Genomic DNA, 13,967 nt, shown 5'->3' with positions numbered 1-13,967 from the left:
TTTCAGGACAAATGAATTTTTCAATACTGTCAAGTTATTAATGAAATATTTACTTACGAATTATGAACGAAACCGTCTGAGACCTTTTTAAGAAAATCGTCCGAAAAAACTTACCGCAAGAGTAAATTACCCTTAATTTTTTTTTCCAGGAAAATGACTTCAGTAAGAGTTGTTAATGAAATATAAAGAAAGTCATCAGAGACGTTTTCCAGAAAAACAAATTTTTGATTTTCATCTTTCTGTAAACTATTCTTATTTTTAGAGTAGGAAGAAAATTATAATAATAATTATAATAATAATAATAATAATAATAATAATAATAATAATAATAATAATAATAATAATAAAATAAGACAAAAAGAAATTTAAAATTTGGTTCAGATACTTCGAACGGTATGACCTCTAGGAGAGTGTACATCAGAACGAACACACGGACTGATGTCGGAAAATCTTTTTCGGTATTTCTGAGCCACAACTCACTCACTCTATTGGCCTAAGGAACCCGAAAGTTCAATGCCGCGTTCACAGAAACTCTCCATTGACTTGTGTCCTTAGCCAACTGACACCAGTTTCTACTTTGAATTCCTATTTCTGGGAGATCAATCTTAATATTATCCTCCCATCTGCACCTAGGTCTTCCTAATGGTAGTTTCCCGATTGAATTTCCAGTAAAAACTTGGAAAGCGTTCCTACTTTCTTCTATTCTGGCTACATGAGCTGCCCACCTAAGCCTCCTAGATTCGATGACCCTAATAATGTTTGGTAAATGGTATAAATTGTGCAGTTCCTCGTTGTGAAATTTCCGCCATTCTTCATTCTCGTTCCTCTTGGATCTGAATATTTATTTCGTCTGAGGATTTTTTTCTCGAATACTTTCAGTGTGCGTTCTTCCCTCAGAATAACATTTAATTTTATCAAAGAATATAAAATTGTTCTATTGTAAAAAGCTCCATTGAGAAAAAAATGCCTGAAAGTGGCTAAAGTTTAAACTTTTATAAAATCCATAATGGCTTTCGTCCAATAAGAGAAAAAGTATAACAGGTTATGAAATCTCATATGCTCCCTAAATACTCTATCCATTCTTGATAGCCGTTAATGCCCATGTTGAGAATCACTGGTATATCCTATTTCTACTAAATAATAAACCAGTATTAAGTGTGACCTACGCTTAAGAGCATCTACTTTTAACACTATACTTACAGCTTTGACAGTAGAAGTACTATGACCAGGGTTTTGCGCCAAGACTGCTTCCCGTGTGGGTCCATCGACCTCAAGGCGATCCCACAATAAACTAAGCTTCTCCCTCAAGCGCATCACATAATCAATTCTTTCATCGCGCTTGTTCAACAAGTCTTGATGTAACCTCTGAAAAAAAATAAATAAATAAATAAAATAAAATAAATAAATAAATAAGAAAATTCACAAAATATTGCATAAAAGAATATCTGCACACTGTTCATAATTGTTTATACGCACTTGTTTAGTCATGTAATTAAAATAATATAAAATAAAAACCACTGTTTTCTAGTGTATATTGTTTATTTATATGTCGATAATTTTAATTCCTTTACTTCTAGTCTTCTTCCTGACAATGCATTTAGGCAGCAACTGGATAAAAGACTTTCAAATGCATGCGCTCGGAATAATAACACTTCAAGAGTAAAGATGTTGAAGTCATAGACTTCATTTGAAATAAACAATACGCATCGGAAAGAGTTATCTTTATTTTATATTATTTACTAATATTATCTGTTGACAGACCAAGTATAGTTTTCAAAATAGCATGAGGATTTGAAAAATAGACTCATTAATAATACTCATGACATCTCAAGTTTGAAATCTTTGTAAGTTGTACAATTGTGCAACATCTAATAATTTATGTTAATTTATCAAACTCCTTTGTCATAAAATTTGAAGAATTTCGTAGCCATACCTTTAATTTTGATTTCAAGTCTACAGATTTTCTTTATGACTTTCAAGTGTGATTCGCTCATATTCCCAGTCTATTGAACTTCATTTATACTACGTATTAGCTATAAAATATCGACAAAAAGTGTTTATCGTTCTTTTAACATGTTAACCTTACAACGATAACGTGTATAATCTGTATTTAATGTTGTTTATTTTATTTATTTATTTATTTTTTTTTTTGTTTTTTACAAATGTAATTTTTATTGGATTATTTACTACAAAGCATAAAAGAATCATATTTTATAGTATTGAATTATGAGTTTATTTTATTTAATATTCAGGACAAAAGTGCTACTTCACATGGCACTGTCTACATAATAGAAGAAATGATAAGTCATGAATAATCTTGCTTGATAAATGTTTATTTTTCTATCGCTAGGTGGAAAATGTTTTGTTTACTGGTTATCATGACAAGTGTTCTGGTTGCCAGGATGATAGTTTTCGTTACCATCTATTTGTTTATAATATATATATTTCATCAAAATATACCATATTATATTATTAAGACGTGAATCCCATCATTGTAAAGCAATTCGTAAGTAAAATGAAATATATATTGAATTTTAAGTGATTAAAACGTAAGTGTAATCCTTTTATATGGTGTATACTATAAGATTTTAACAAATCGAACTGCAGTTACTATTACTACAGTTACTGACAAGCTCTAGGCTACACAAGTCAGAATACAAAAGCCTATCTTACACTTCGTACTCTAATCCTATTTAGAATTTTATTTCCACGATCACGTCGACAGTCAAGCCTAGGCAGCTAGGTTTTCTTTATCTGAAGCTTTCAATTCTTTCAGTAGTTTTTCTGTCTTAAAACCGATGTTTACGAAGATGACAAGTCATACTTTGATTTCCGCCTTTACATGATCAATTATCCCCCCTTCCTCCTTTGTCTCAGACACAAATACACACACACACATATAGCATCTCACTGCCTCAGTAAAAAATAGTAACACTGCATCAGTCATCACTGGGAATGCTATATTATTGTGGTCCTCTTTACATGTCAATCTGTACAACTGATAGAAGGGAAACAATTTTATATTAAAAAAAAAAAAAAAAAAAAGTTACACTTGCACATTTACGGTCCCCGACTTTGCATGACATTTTACGCAAAATGCATGATTTCCCTGACATGGTTTATTTCCGACATTCCCTGATTTTCCGGAATGTGGGAACCTTCGGAAATCTGGATACCTCAACTATTTAACAACGTAGCAGTAGTTATTGTTAAAAGAACTGCAATAAATTATAAATAAGATTAGCACTAAGTTTCTGAAAGTTCATACCATGGAATAAACATCCCTCTGAAAAGACTAACACGACACAACAAGTGATAAATACGGCACGGATTTCTATTTATATTTTGGCATATTTCTATAATATAATATAATTACACCTCTGACTTCTAAACATGAAAATACGGTTTTTATTGGTGATATAAATGCACATTTGGACCATATTTTAGCTTTAAGTCACACTTAGGCCCGAAGTGATATAAAAGTGTATTTTTGGTCATTAGGATTAGGAATTCGATTTCTGGAATTCCGGCATCGATGACCATGTTAGTTTTTCACATATGAGAGATGACGTCTCTCTGCGATCACACTATCCGAGGAAAGGAAAGGAAGTGGCCATGGACCTCTATATTAAGTAACATCCAAGCATTTGCCTGGTGGGACTAAGGAAAACCTTACTTAGAATGACTGGCCTGAAAAAGCTTTTACACTTTTTCGACCGAGTGTTTCCACCGGGAATCGAACCCCGGACCGCTCGCACCAAAGACAAAAGCGTTAGTAATCACGCTACGCGGGGGCACCGTATTTTTGATCACATTTTAAGCGAGCTTCAATTATTACTCAGAAGCATTTGGAACTTGGAATATTGTACAAATATGCAGGGCTAACGATTATTGACTTTGCGTTACATCAACTACTTTGAAAAGAAAATTGAGACCTTAGCATCCATCCTTCTTCTTTGCAGTGATATCTGTTTCTTTGTTGCATATTGGTGAAAATATTTTTATCCACATTGAGCAAGATCTGAAATATAATCCCGGGAGAATTTCCTCCGGGTTACTCTCTGAAATCATCACTTACAAGATTTTTTATAATCATTACATCGAGCGTTGGGATAGTTTTAGAGTATGAGGGATATTTGACGTTCAGTGCTTTTTTGTTTCCTGAGAAAACTTGGCATCACTGAGTATCGTTTCGAAATGCATAAAGTCAAATATTTTAGTAATATGAAATTGGGCGGTTTTTAAGGCCATGTTTGGCCACTTTGGGGGCATAAATACATAAGTATTTTAATATTTTCAGTTTTTAGATTGTATAAATCCGAGTCCTAGTGATAAGCTTACCGTATCGACTACCAATGTTATTTGTGACCTTCTCAAGCTTTGCTATCTTGATTCAAGTAGCTCTTCGATCGTTTCAAGAATCAACATATTAAATTATATTGCTTCGTAGGAAATTAAGTCAAACGTGTGCTGAAGTAGAGCGCCATCAATTTGCCTACATGAAAGTTACAAATACACTAAAGAAATTAAGCTACTATATGCATACTTACCTTTAACTGAGACATATTGTCATGAGATAAAATGAACTCAGTGTCATCCTCAATCGTAATCTTCCTCTCCAATTCAGTTCGGGGAGAAAGTTCAAGATCCTCCATTAACTCCACTATCGCATTCTTTATCATCATAAACTCAATTTCCATGTCATTCTGGAAGATAAAGATACTTGATAAATCCTACACCATAACATTTAAACAACATACGAAATATTGACGAAAGAAAACGCTTAGTGAATATCTTAGAAACCACCATGAGCTTTCTTGGTAATTCCTTTAATTCTTAACCCTTAATTAGTGATGTGAGGTCCCACGGACACCGAACACTTTTTTTCTTTTTCCTCTAGCAGACGATTGACCTTTAATACGATTGACTCCTAGTACCTCTCGCTCGCAGTTGGCTACAAGCAGCTGTAGAGTTCGGATGTCTAAGCGTCACTGTTACATTTCTTTGCAGTTAGTGGAGTCCGAGGGACCACACGTCACTAATTGTGTTACTACTTTGTTCGAGGGCAGTGTTAGTATTTTATACATTTTGAAAACTTTTTATTCACTTTTTTCTTGTATAATATGATTGACAAACCTGGCCCATCTACTGTGAATGTGTATCATTCTGAATTTATAGAAAAAAGTTAATTACGTGTTAGATGTTTCAGAAAGTGAAAGTGATGCAATGAGAAGTAAGGTAGAACAGACCTTCACAAATTTGGCAAAACTAATATATACTTCAAAAATTTCACAAATATGTTAATGTCTTGCCTTCCATTGACATTAATTTTGAGGAGTTCGGTTACTATAATTTTCATATTCGTGTCAGTGTAGCCATATATAAAGCTATCTTTATTTACATTAAAAAACTTATACCAGACTGATTTTAGCATGTTATATCCATGCACATTGCTATATTTTTTTATTATTAATATGGTACGTTATGTCATGTAGCAATAATGTATAATTAAAACAAGTTTGTCTTTCAAAAGTAATTGTGCTCGTCTTTATATTTAATTAATAAGGGGTCCCACGGTCCTCACGTCACTATGCACTAAAAATTCACTACACCAGTTGACGGTTAATGATCTTTTGACAACTTTTTTTTTTTTATTAGCGTGCTTCCCCAACCTCCCTCCTTCCATCATACACACGAAAATTCGAGAAGGGAAAATTAGGTAGGAAATATATTTAAGAAAGGGTTTAGAGGAAAAGTTTAGTAAATTGAAGTCTATATGACTAAGCATCATCATAAAAGAAACCCACAACAACAGTATATAGTAATTGTCTCTATTCTTATTATGTTTGTCTAAAAGCAAAATTACTCAAATAAAAATTTCCAAAACAGTTTAATAAAAAGTTAGAGGAATACGTAGGTAAATATAAAGCATCTACCTTTAACTGAGGTAAAGGAACATGCAAGTAAAATGGTATAAAATAGTAACAGTATCAAAACCATGCATGCACTATCCGCTCCTACAGTATATAGACGAAAATCTGAAGTCTATAACAAAACCCTATTTGATAGATCAGCATCTTCGAAGCTTAAACTTCATTTTTCTTTTTTAAAATCAAAGTTTGGTACTTAGTTATGCTTGAAAAATTACATAAAAGTAGGATACATAGACGCTAAGAAAACCAAATATTCAACATCTGCAGACTACACAACGAAGCAGAAAGTTGTAAGGAATCACTACAAAGAACGAAAAAGAATCACATGCATCAGAAAGATGAAACGAAAAATCTTTAAGCTTTACGTCCCACGCATAGCCGTATAGGTAGAGTGGCATAGGTAGGTACGAATCATCAGAAAGATCAACGCAATGGCAGATGTTATGAAAAAAAGACATTGAAGTTGTAGTGGTCTGGACATATTGTAAGAGGAAATGATCGATGAACAAAGCAATTCCTGACTGGATACCAAGAGACAAGAAACGACTTAGGAAACGTCCTTGTAAAACATGGGGTGAGAAAATCAAGAAGCACTGTGGAGTGACCTGGAAAAGAATAGAGGGTTGTGGAGAACATACAAAGAGACCATCCATCAGTGGAATGGCTGACTATAATGAAATAAAATGAATTAAATACATCTAAATAGATAGATATTGATCAATTTAACGGAAACACCATCTGAAAAAAGTTTAACTTATCAGATTAATACGGCGTTGGAATACTTTTCGCCATCAGAACAGCACTGATGCGACGTGGAATAGACACAGGGCGTGGATAGTAGTTAAGTGGAATATTACGTCACTTTGCGTGCAATGCATATTCAAATTATATGATACAATGAAGGCAGAAATCTGCGCCGTATTCGTGTCTTCAAAACGGACCACAGAAGTTCAGTTATGTTCCAGTACAGGAATTGGTCGGGCCAGAGATGGGGTCTGATTTCATCTTTATGTTCCTCAAATCACGCCGCAACAGATCTAGATGTGTGAATGGACATCATTATCATCCAGGAATATGGAATCTTTGCTTGGAAATAATGTGGACCATACGATGCACATGCTCCCTAAAATGGTGACGTGACCGGTAAGTCAGCACACGACCCATTGAAAACCAGGATAATGAAGCCTACAGCATCACAGAACCGCCACCATGTTTCACGGTTGGGCGGAGGCATTGGGAGTCCACCACTCAAACTCAGTCCGTGGTGTGAAATAAGGTGAACATTGATTCATTCGACCATATCACACCATTCATAAGTAGTCCATGTTATATGTTCGCGGCACCACTGACGTCATGCTATGATCCCTTATAAATAATTTCGCTTGTGCAATCCGATCCCGTATATCTGTCATGTGACTCGCGGCGGACTCTCACACATGCTGTGAGAGGTACTGGTTTAATTCCACTGTCACTTGTGCCACCTTCATAGGACGGTTCTGAGTGACAATTCGCTTTAATGCTCGGCGAGACCTGTCACTGAGGATTTTCTTCCGACCACTGTACCTGGATTTTCTTCACTGATGTGGTTTTGCTGAGAGTTTTCTAGCCTATCACCACCTTGGACACTATCCCTCGCGACATACCCAACACACTTACCACTTTCCTTACGGTACGCATTACATAAGCAAGCAACAATTTGTCCTGTCTGGAAATCAGAAGCAGCTCATTTTACTCTATCATCGTCTGCTCAGTTCAATTGCATATTACTATTCTACTGCTCCTCACGTAATAGTTTGCCCTAACAACCACCAACAGCCTGACCGTTGCCAACCCAGATATCTAACGTGTTTCGAACTCCAGGTGTTTCCTTTAAATTGATATACATATATAATACAAAATATTGGTTTCTTTGACCTGGCTGATTCAAATAATGGATACCCTTAAACGCAACTGACTGCTAAAATATACATTTCCTTTTACGATCAACAAAGCGAGTATGATCTAAATCATTTTCCTTTCGTGGTTTTTAACCTTCTAAAAACCATGTGCTAGTACATAATGTTTTCTTACATGATAAACAGCTTCTAGTAATTGTTAGAACGTTATTTATCTGGGCTAAATTAATGCATCTTCTTAAGAGAAAACTGAAACGTAAGAATATGTTTTAATCAGCTCAAAGAACTAGACTACCTCTATTAAACCACTGAAGACAACAACACAGTCTGTCACTTCATTGATTTACTCGTTACCCACGTAATGTACTCTATAATCTTCAATATCTGGGTTTATTTGCAACCCGAAAACTATTATGAACAAAACGTTACTTTGTTTACATAAACTAACTACTAATAACCACAAGATACATAACTATACAATAGAACATAATGCCTAGTTCGTTCAAAACATTCCGCCAGCAATAACCTTTATTTTCTATTAACCAGCAAGTCTAATTTTTATTTCTTCTTATTTGACTACGAGAAGTTATTCCACAGTATATTAAAAATTACTGTTCAAGAAAATAAAATAGTAAGACACTTCCACGAAAACTAACGTTACGTCTCCAAATTTACTTACCAATTCTTGAAATTTCTTTACCAAATATTCTCTGAATTGCTCAAGCTGTTGTTCAGTTGGTACTGTGTTAGCTATATAGTAAGGCTCCAAAGCTAGCTTCTTTAATAAAGGCTGTTCCTGAAAGTACGTATCATGACTATTAGGATATAATACTTAGAAATTAACTACTGTAGTATATGAGGACATTAAAGGACATTAAACAAATATAGAAATTCGGGTCTATAACAATCAAAGAGTGGACAGGCTTTGAGGAGTTGTTAATCACTGCATAATTTCACTTCCGTAGTGTGACGTCATACAATAAGTTGTCTAATTATAGAGTAATGCGTAATATTTCGAAGATACTGACCATTTATTTCGTAATGCTCTGTAGCATAGACAGTTATGAAGCCCAAATTTTGACAATTCCTTTGTTTTAAAATTTGTAAAAAGGAGGAAGTGCGAGCTGTTGTCCGCTTTGAATAGGCACATGGTGTATCGGAAGCAGAAATCCATAACCGCCTCGTGGAAGTCTATGGGTCCGATGTGATGTGGAAAAACAAATGGTGCGGAGATGGTGTCGCCAATTCAGTGAGGAGCGGCAAGTGATGAACACACCGAGACATGGAAGGACATGTACGGTCACTACAGACGAAAATGTCAGGATGACTCCAGTCGCTTTGGAGGCAATGTTGAAGTCACAGAAGCTGTTCGACGCTTCTTCCGTATGCAGAGCCCTGAATCTTTCCTGGAAGGGGTTTTGAAGCATATAGACCTGTATGACAAATGTCTCATTGTACATGGTACTTATGTGGAAAAATAAAGGTACGTCACATGCTATTTTTGGTCTTGCATCCCGACCTCTGTCCACAGTCGCCAGGCAAAACTTATTTTCGGACTCCCCCCTCGTACATACTGCCATTTGGAAAGAAAAAGTAAGTGATTAGTTCTGACAGTGATCAAATTTCATTTGTATGCTATAATGATATTTGACATGAAGTTTTGTTGCTTCGATTTCAGTTTATCCCTCACCTTTCCTTTTTTTTTTTTTTTTTTTACGTTTTTCACATTTATTGAAGACTACGGTAACGACTGTGAGCCTCGATGACGTTCCTTACTTCGTGTAAACTTGTGAATACTAAGTTTTCTCTTATCTTTACTGCTTGTGGTCAACACTGCTCGCTATCTGCACTTTTATATCATTTGAAGAATATTCAACAACATACGTATTAAGAAAAAATATTTTCAAAATGAAACAAACGTCAAAACACAGAAACTGGTCACATGGCTGGTAGCTCAATTGGTTAGGGCAATCGCATGCTGCCAGTTCAGCGTCCTGATTTTTGTGTAATAATGTTCTTTTATACAAAAAGTAAGTACACTTAAATATGTAGGTCAGTCAGAAAGTTAGTTGCACTCCTTCGTAAATATTTTCGGTCAAAGTCTATTTTGATGAAACTGTGGCAACACTGCAGACATATAACTGTATCGTGTGATGTAGCGGCTTTCACGAAGCAAGTGGGGTTCTGATAATCAGTCGCAAACATGTCTCGACAGCTGCAAGTGGCGTCCAAATTGGAAATGCGTGCATTTTTATTTTTTTTATTTTTTTTTTAAAGGTGTAACTGCACCGAAATTTATATGACACAATCATAGTCATAAGTTTTGCAAATAAAATTAGGAAGAAAGAAAAAAAAACTGCTGAACAAGACTGCACTTATAAGACTAAACATTTACATGTGACGTTTCGATCTTCTAGCCAAGATCTTCAGAGGTATGTCTGATGAGGATCTTGGCTAGAAGATCGAAACGTCACGTATAAATGTATTTTTATTAAATAAGTATAATCTTGTTCAGCAGTGTGTTTATTTTTCTGATTTTATTTGCAAGACGTATGACTATGATTGTGTGTCAGTTTGAAATGGGCCCGAAGCTGAAAAGGGCTGTTGAGAAGTGGAAGAACAGAAGGGGAGAAATCGACATGGAGCAGCAAGTGGGTTTTTTGCAGAAGTGTATGAAGAAAATAATACCTAGGAGTTTGAGAATGGTACGTCTGATGAGGATATTGGCTAGAAGATCGAAACGTCACGTATAAATGTATTTTTATTAAATAAGTGGTCTTGTTCAGTAGTGTGTTTATTTTTCTGAAATTTATCGGCACTTAAAAAATCGACGACCAGGTAAACTTTCCAAAGGTATTATGTTCCTCCACGATAATGCAAGACCGCATGCAGCACAAAAACGTGCGCACTTCTGACAAAGTTTAGGTGGAAAGTGTGGGATCACCCTCCTTATAGCATAGACCTTTCGCCGTGTGACTTCCATATATTTGGTCCCATGAAAGACGAACTTTTTCAAAGCGACGAAACCACTTGGATGACGAGGTGAAAGCTGCAGCCCAAGAATGGTTATAGGGCATTGGACGGGATTTCTTTGCAGAAGGCATAGAAAAACTTGTACCACCCCTCGACAAATGCTTAAATAACGGAGGTAATTACGTTGAAAAGTAGGTTGTGAATGGAACTTTACGTTGAAAAGTAGGTTGTGAATGGAACTTTACGTTGAAAAGTAGATTGTGAATGGAACTTTACGTTGAAAAGTAGATTGTGAATGGAACTTTACGTTGAAAAGTAGATTGTGAATGGAACTTTACGTTGAAAAGTAGATTGTGAATGGAACTTTACGTTGAAAAGTAGATTGTGAATGGAACTTTACGATACAAATAAAGTTATCGTTAAATTTCTGTCCTGTTTTATTTTCTGAAGCAGTAAAACTAACTTTTTGACTAACCCACGTATAATGTTAATATAAAAGATTATGAGAATATGAATACGCTGCACTGAAGACATACCTGTCGTCTCAAGTCCTCGAGCTTTCTCATGCGTTCTCCTTTAAGCCTAGACAAAGTTTCTAGTTCTCTCTCCACACTCCTTTTCATGTGCAACAGAGGCTTTGAATCATCAAAACAAATGTGTGGATCAAAGCCCAGCTCCTATTAAAATGAATAAACTATTGAAATGCAGCTGTAGAGAAATACAACTCTTACAAAACAAAAACTATTACATACACATGATCAAATAGTGTGAACTTACACAAAGAAAGTACATAAAATGTCAACGTCCTCGTTTAATAATGGAGGTCACGAACTCGAATCTTGCGGTGACTTTTCTCTCTCTCATTTTCACTAGAAACTCGGGGCAGTTTTATTTCTTTTTCTTTGAGAGTGAAATTCTTTGCAGAAAAGTGAAAGTACTCAATTTTGTGTATGTTTTTAAGAAAACGACGTTAAGTACAGTAAAAAAAATTATTGTAAAACAATCCAAAAGCAAGAGAGATTTACACAAAATTGTGTTAATATCTAATATTTTAAGAGTATTAATCAACGTTAAGACACAATTGGGTGTCAATACAGCAACATCCAACAAATGTGTACTATTAATTATTTCAAGTAAAAAATAAATTAAATTAAAAAATAAAATATAATAAAATAATGATACGGCAACACATTCAAATGGAAGAACAAATGAATGACTAGATCATACCACATCGCCTCACTTGGATTATAACTATTGTAAAGGCCTACAAAATGTTAATGTTTGTTATACTGTCGCGTCCTCAAGTTCGTAACACTGAATAAAAATGTGTCATTGTAGTTTTCGCTTAAGATATAGTTCGGAAATAATACGTAGCAATAGCTCAGGTACTTTCGTCAAGTTGAATGGGTGCATAGTTTCGTCATGAAGGACGCGCCACACATTCATATTGTAACGGGATATGAAGGCCTGTCCACCAGCCTTCCCGAGATTTCATCTATTCTTTGGAAATGCTGCAGTCATCGCCCTTGGGAGTTCGTCGCCTGGCAGATGTCAACAACATCAGACCACGTCGCCCGACATCAGCTTCAGTCATTAAAATTGAAAACTGTTTGCTTACTACAAGGAAGCTCCTTGTATGTATCTTGTACAATAAACAGTGGTAGCAACCTTCAGAACCTTAACCTTTAACAGTCTCATCCGCGTTTGCTATTTTCCGTACTTCTGGTTTGATCAGCTGCTTTCTCAATAAGTTTGTTTCCACTGGACTCTCATAGTCATGCCTTATTGTCGTTCAATGGACGCTCCGAACATTTACCCAGGGTCTGTGACACAACTAGGAAGCATCTCTACAGAGTAAGTATGTGTCGTCAGGAAAAAGTTCTTTCCTTCCTGCTTTGGTACAAGAAATTCTCGACGACGTTTGCATCCCGGAACGGACTTTGGAGAAGTCACGCTGTGTCATCGATAGGAGTGCAGGTGCACTCGAATTGTGTCTATCTGGGGTAATGAACGGGGCCATGACTGCGTGGAAATTTCGATCTTTTCTTCCGCATGACGTCAGAGAGACAGTCGGAACAAATAGACTTGAGAAAGCTTGATCTTGGTGAGTTTTAGCCCGGTCATTTGGCTTGGTCATTGTTGCGGGTCGACTTGCTGAGAGGAGACCAGTCGATGGTAACTTAACCGCAGTACTACTTCACCGAAGGTCCACTTGGCTTACCGAAGAACTTCAGACCATCCTCAGAAGGACCAGACACCGGCCTGCTCATCTTGTTATTGTGGGTGAGACTGAATCTTAGTTGCTATTCCCTTGCTCTACCATCTATCCCTTCACACACCTTAAGCTACCATTCTCTAATTTGAAAACCGTTCTTTTATTTGTTATATATTTGCTCTACCATTGCCCAGTTGCTTTAGCCCTCTCGAGCTACGCAACCCCCCATTCTTCACGTTGTGTTACAATATGATTGGTGTGTAAATGTCTGGGCTATACCGCGTACCCTGGATTGAAGACAGGCCTGCATTGCAGCAACAACTTCCTCTTCAAACCTAACAGTTCGCACATCTCGAATTCTTCCAATATCCATTTGGGGTCTCAGATTCTGTTTCTCGAAAACGAAGATCGCACCGTTGAAAAAAGACGTGCGAAGGTGCTAGTCGATTAGGGAACTTATCACTATACAACCGCCTCGTCTTTCGGCTATTATCTCTTGCCTCCCCATACAAGAGATGCATATCAGCCAGCTCAGATTTGGAAAAATGTGCCATTCTGGCCACACCATGATATCACATACAAAAAAACTACCTCAGTTAACACCAGAACATTGTCTCCCAGTTGTTGTATTCTTTCAAATCACAGTTCCACAATTGTCCACTTTAACTCAGAAATGTAATTTGATGTAACTTGCAATCTACCGTATGAATATCACACCTGCAAAGCGAAGTACCGCAAGCGTCACACAGAACTAGATTAGGACCTCTAGCGGGTTGCCTACAAACCTTTTGCACCCGTGGTAGGTTGATACAAATAAGAAACAAAGCACTGCTGTTTTTCCTCTCGGTGCTCGTCTACAAGAGACTTTTATATGGGTTGGTAGCACTCCGTCGCATCCCCCCCCCTCCCGAAATGTATGTATAACTCGTGGATTGAAAATGATTGTGGTCC

General features: G+C 36.2%; 1 protein-coding gene across 3 annotated transcripts in view; it reads right to left on the bottom strand.

The window, feature by feature from the left end:
• Positions 1-13,967, bottom strand: part of LOC145671603 (protein regulator of cytokinesis 1-like) — a 73,924-nt gene that overhangs the window by 39,246 nt on the left and 20,711 nt on the right. For all 3 annotated transcript variants that reach the window (XM_081740797.1, XM_081740801.1, XM_081740795.1), the window contains exons 4-7: positions 11,338-11,478; positions 8,508-8,624; positions 4,551-4,706; positions 1,201-1,365 (exon numbers count right to left, since the gene is read on the bottom strand). In XM_081740797.1, the coding sequence (XP_081596923.1) occupies positions 1,201-1,365; positions 4,551-4,706; positions 8,508-8,624; positions 11,338-11,478 (579 nt within the window). The remainder of the gene's footprint in view (positions 1-1,200; positions 1,366-4,550; positions 4,707-8,507; positions 8,625-11,337; positions 11,479-13,967) is intronic.

The sequence above is a fragment of the Thermobia domestica genome, chromosome 2 (genome assembly GCF_964235325.1).
Source record: "Thermobia domestica chromosome 2, izTheDome1.hap1.1, whole genome shotgun sequence".
Lineage (NCBI taxonomy): Eukaryota > Metazoa > Arthropoda > Insecta > Zygentoma > Lepismatidae > Thermobia > Thermobia domestica.
Note: the sequence above shows the minus strand (reverse complement) of the source record. Positions and strands in the feature narration are given on the sequence as shown.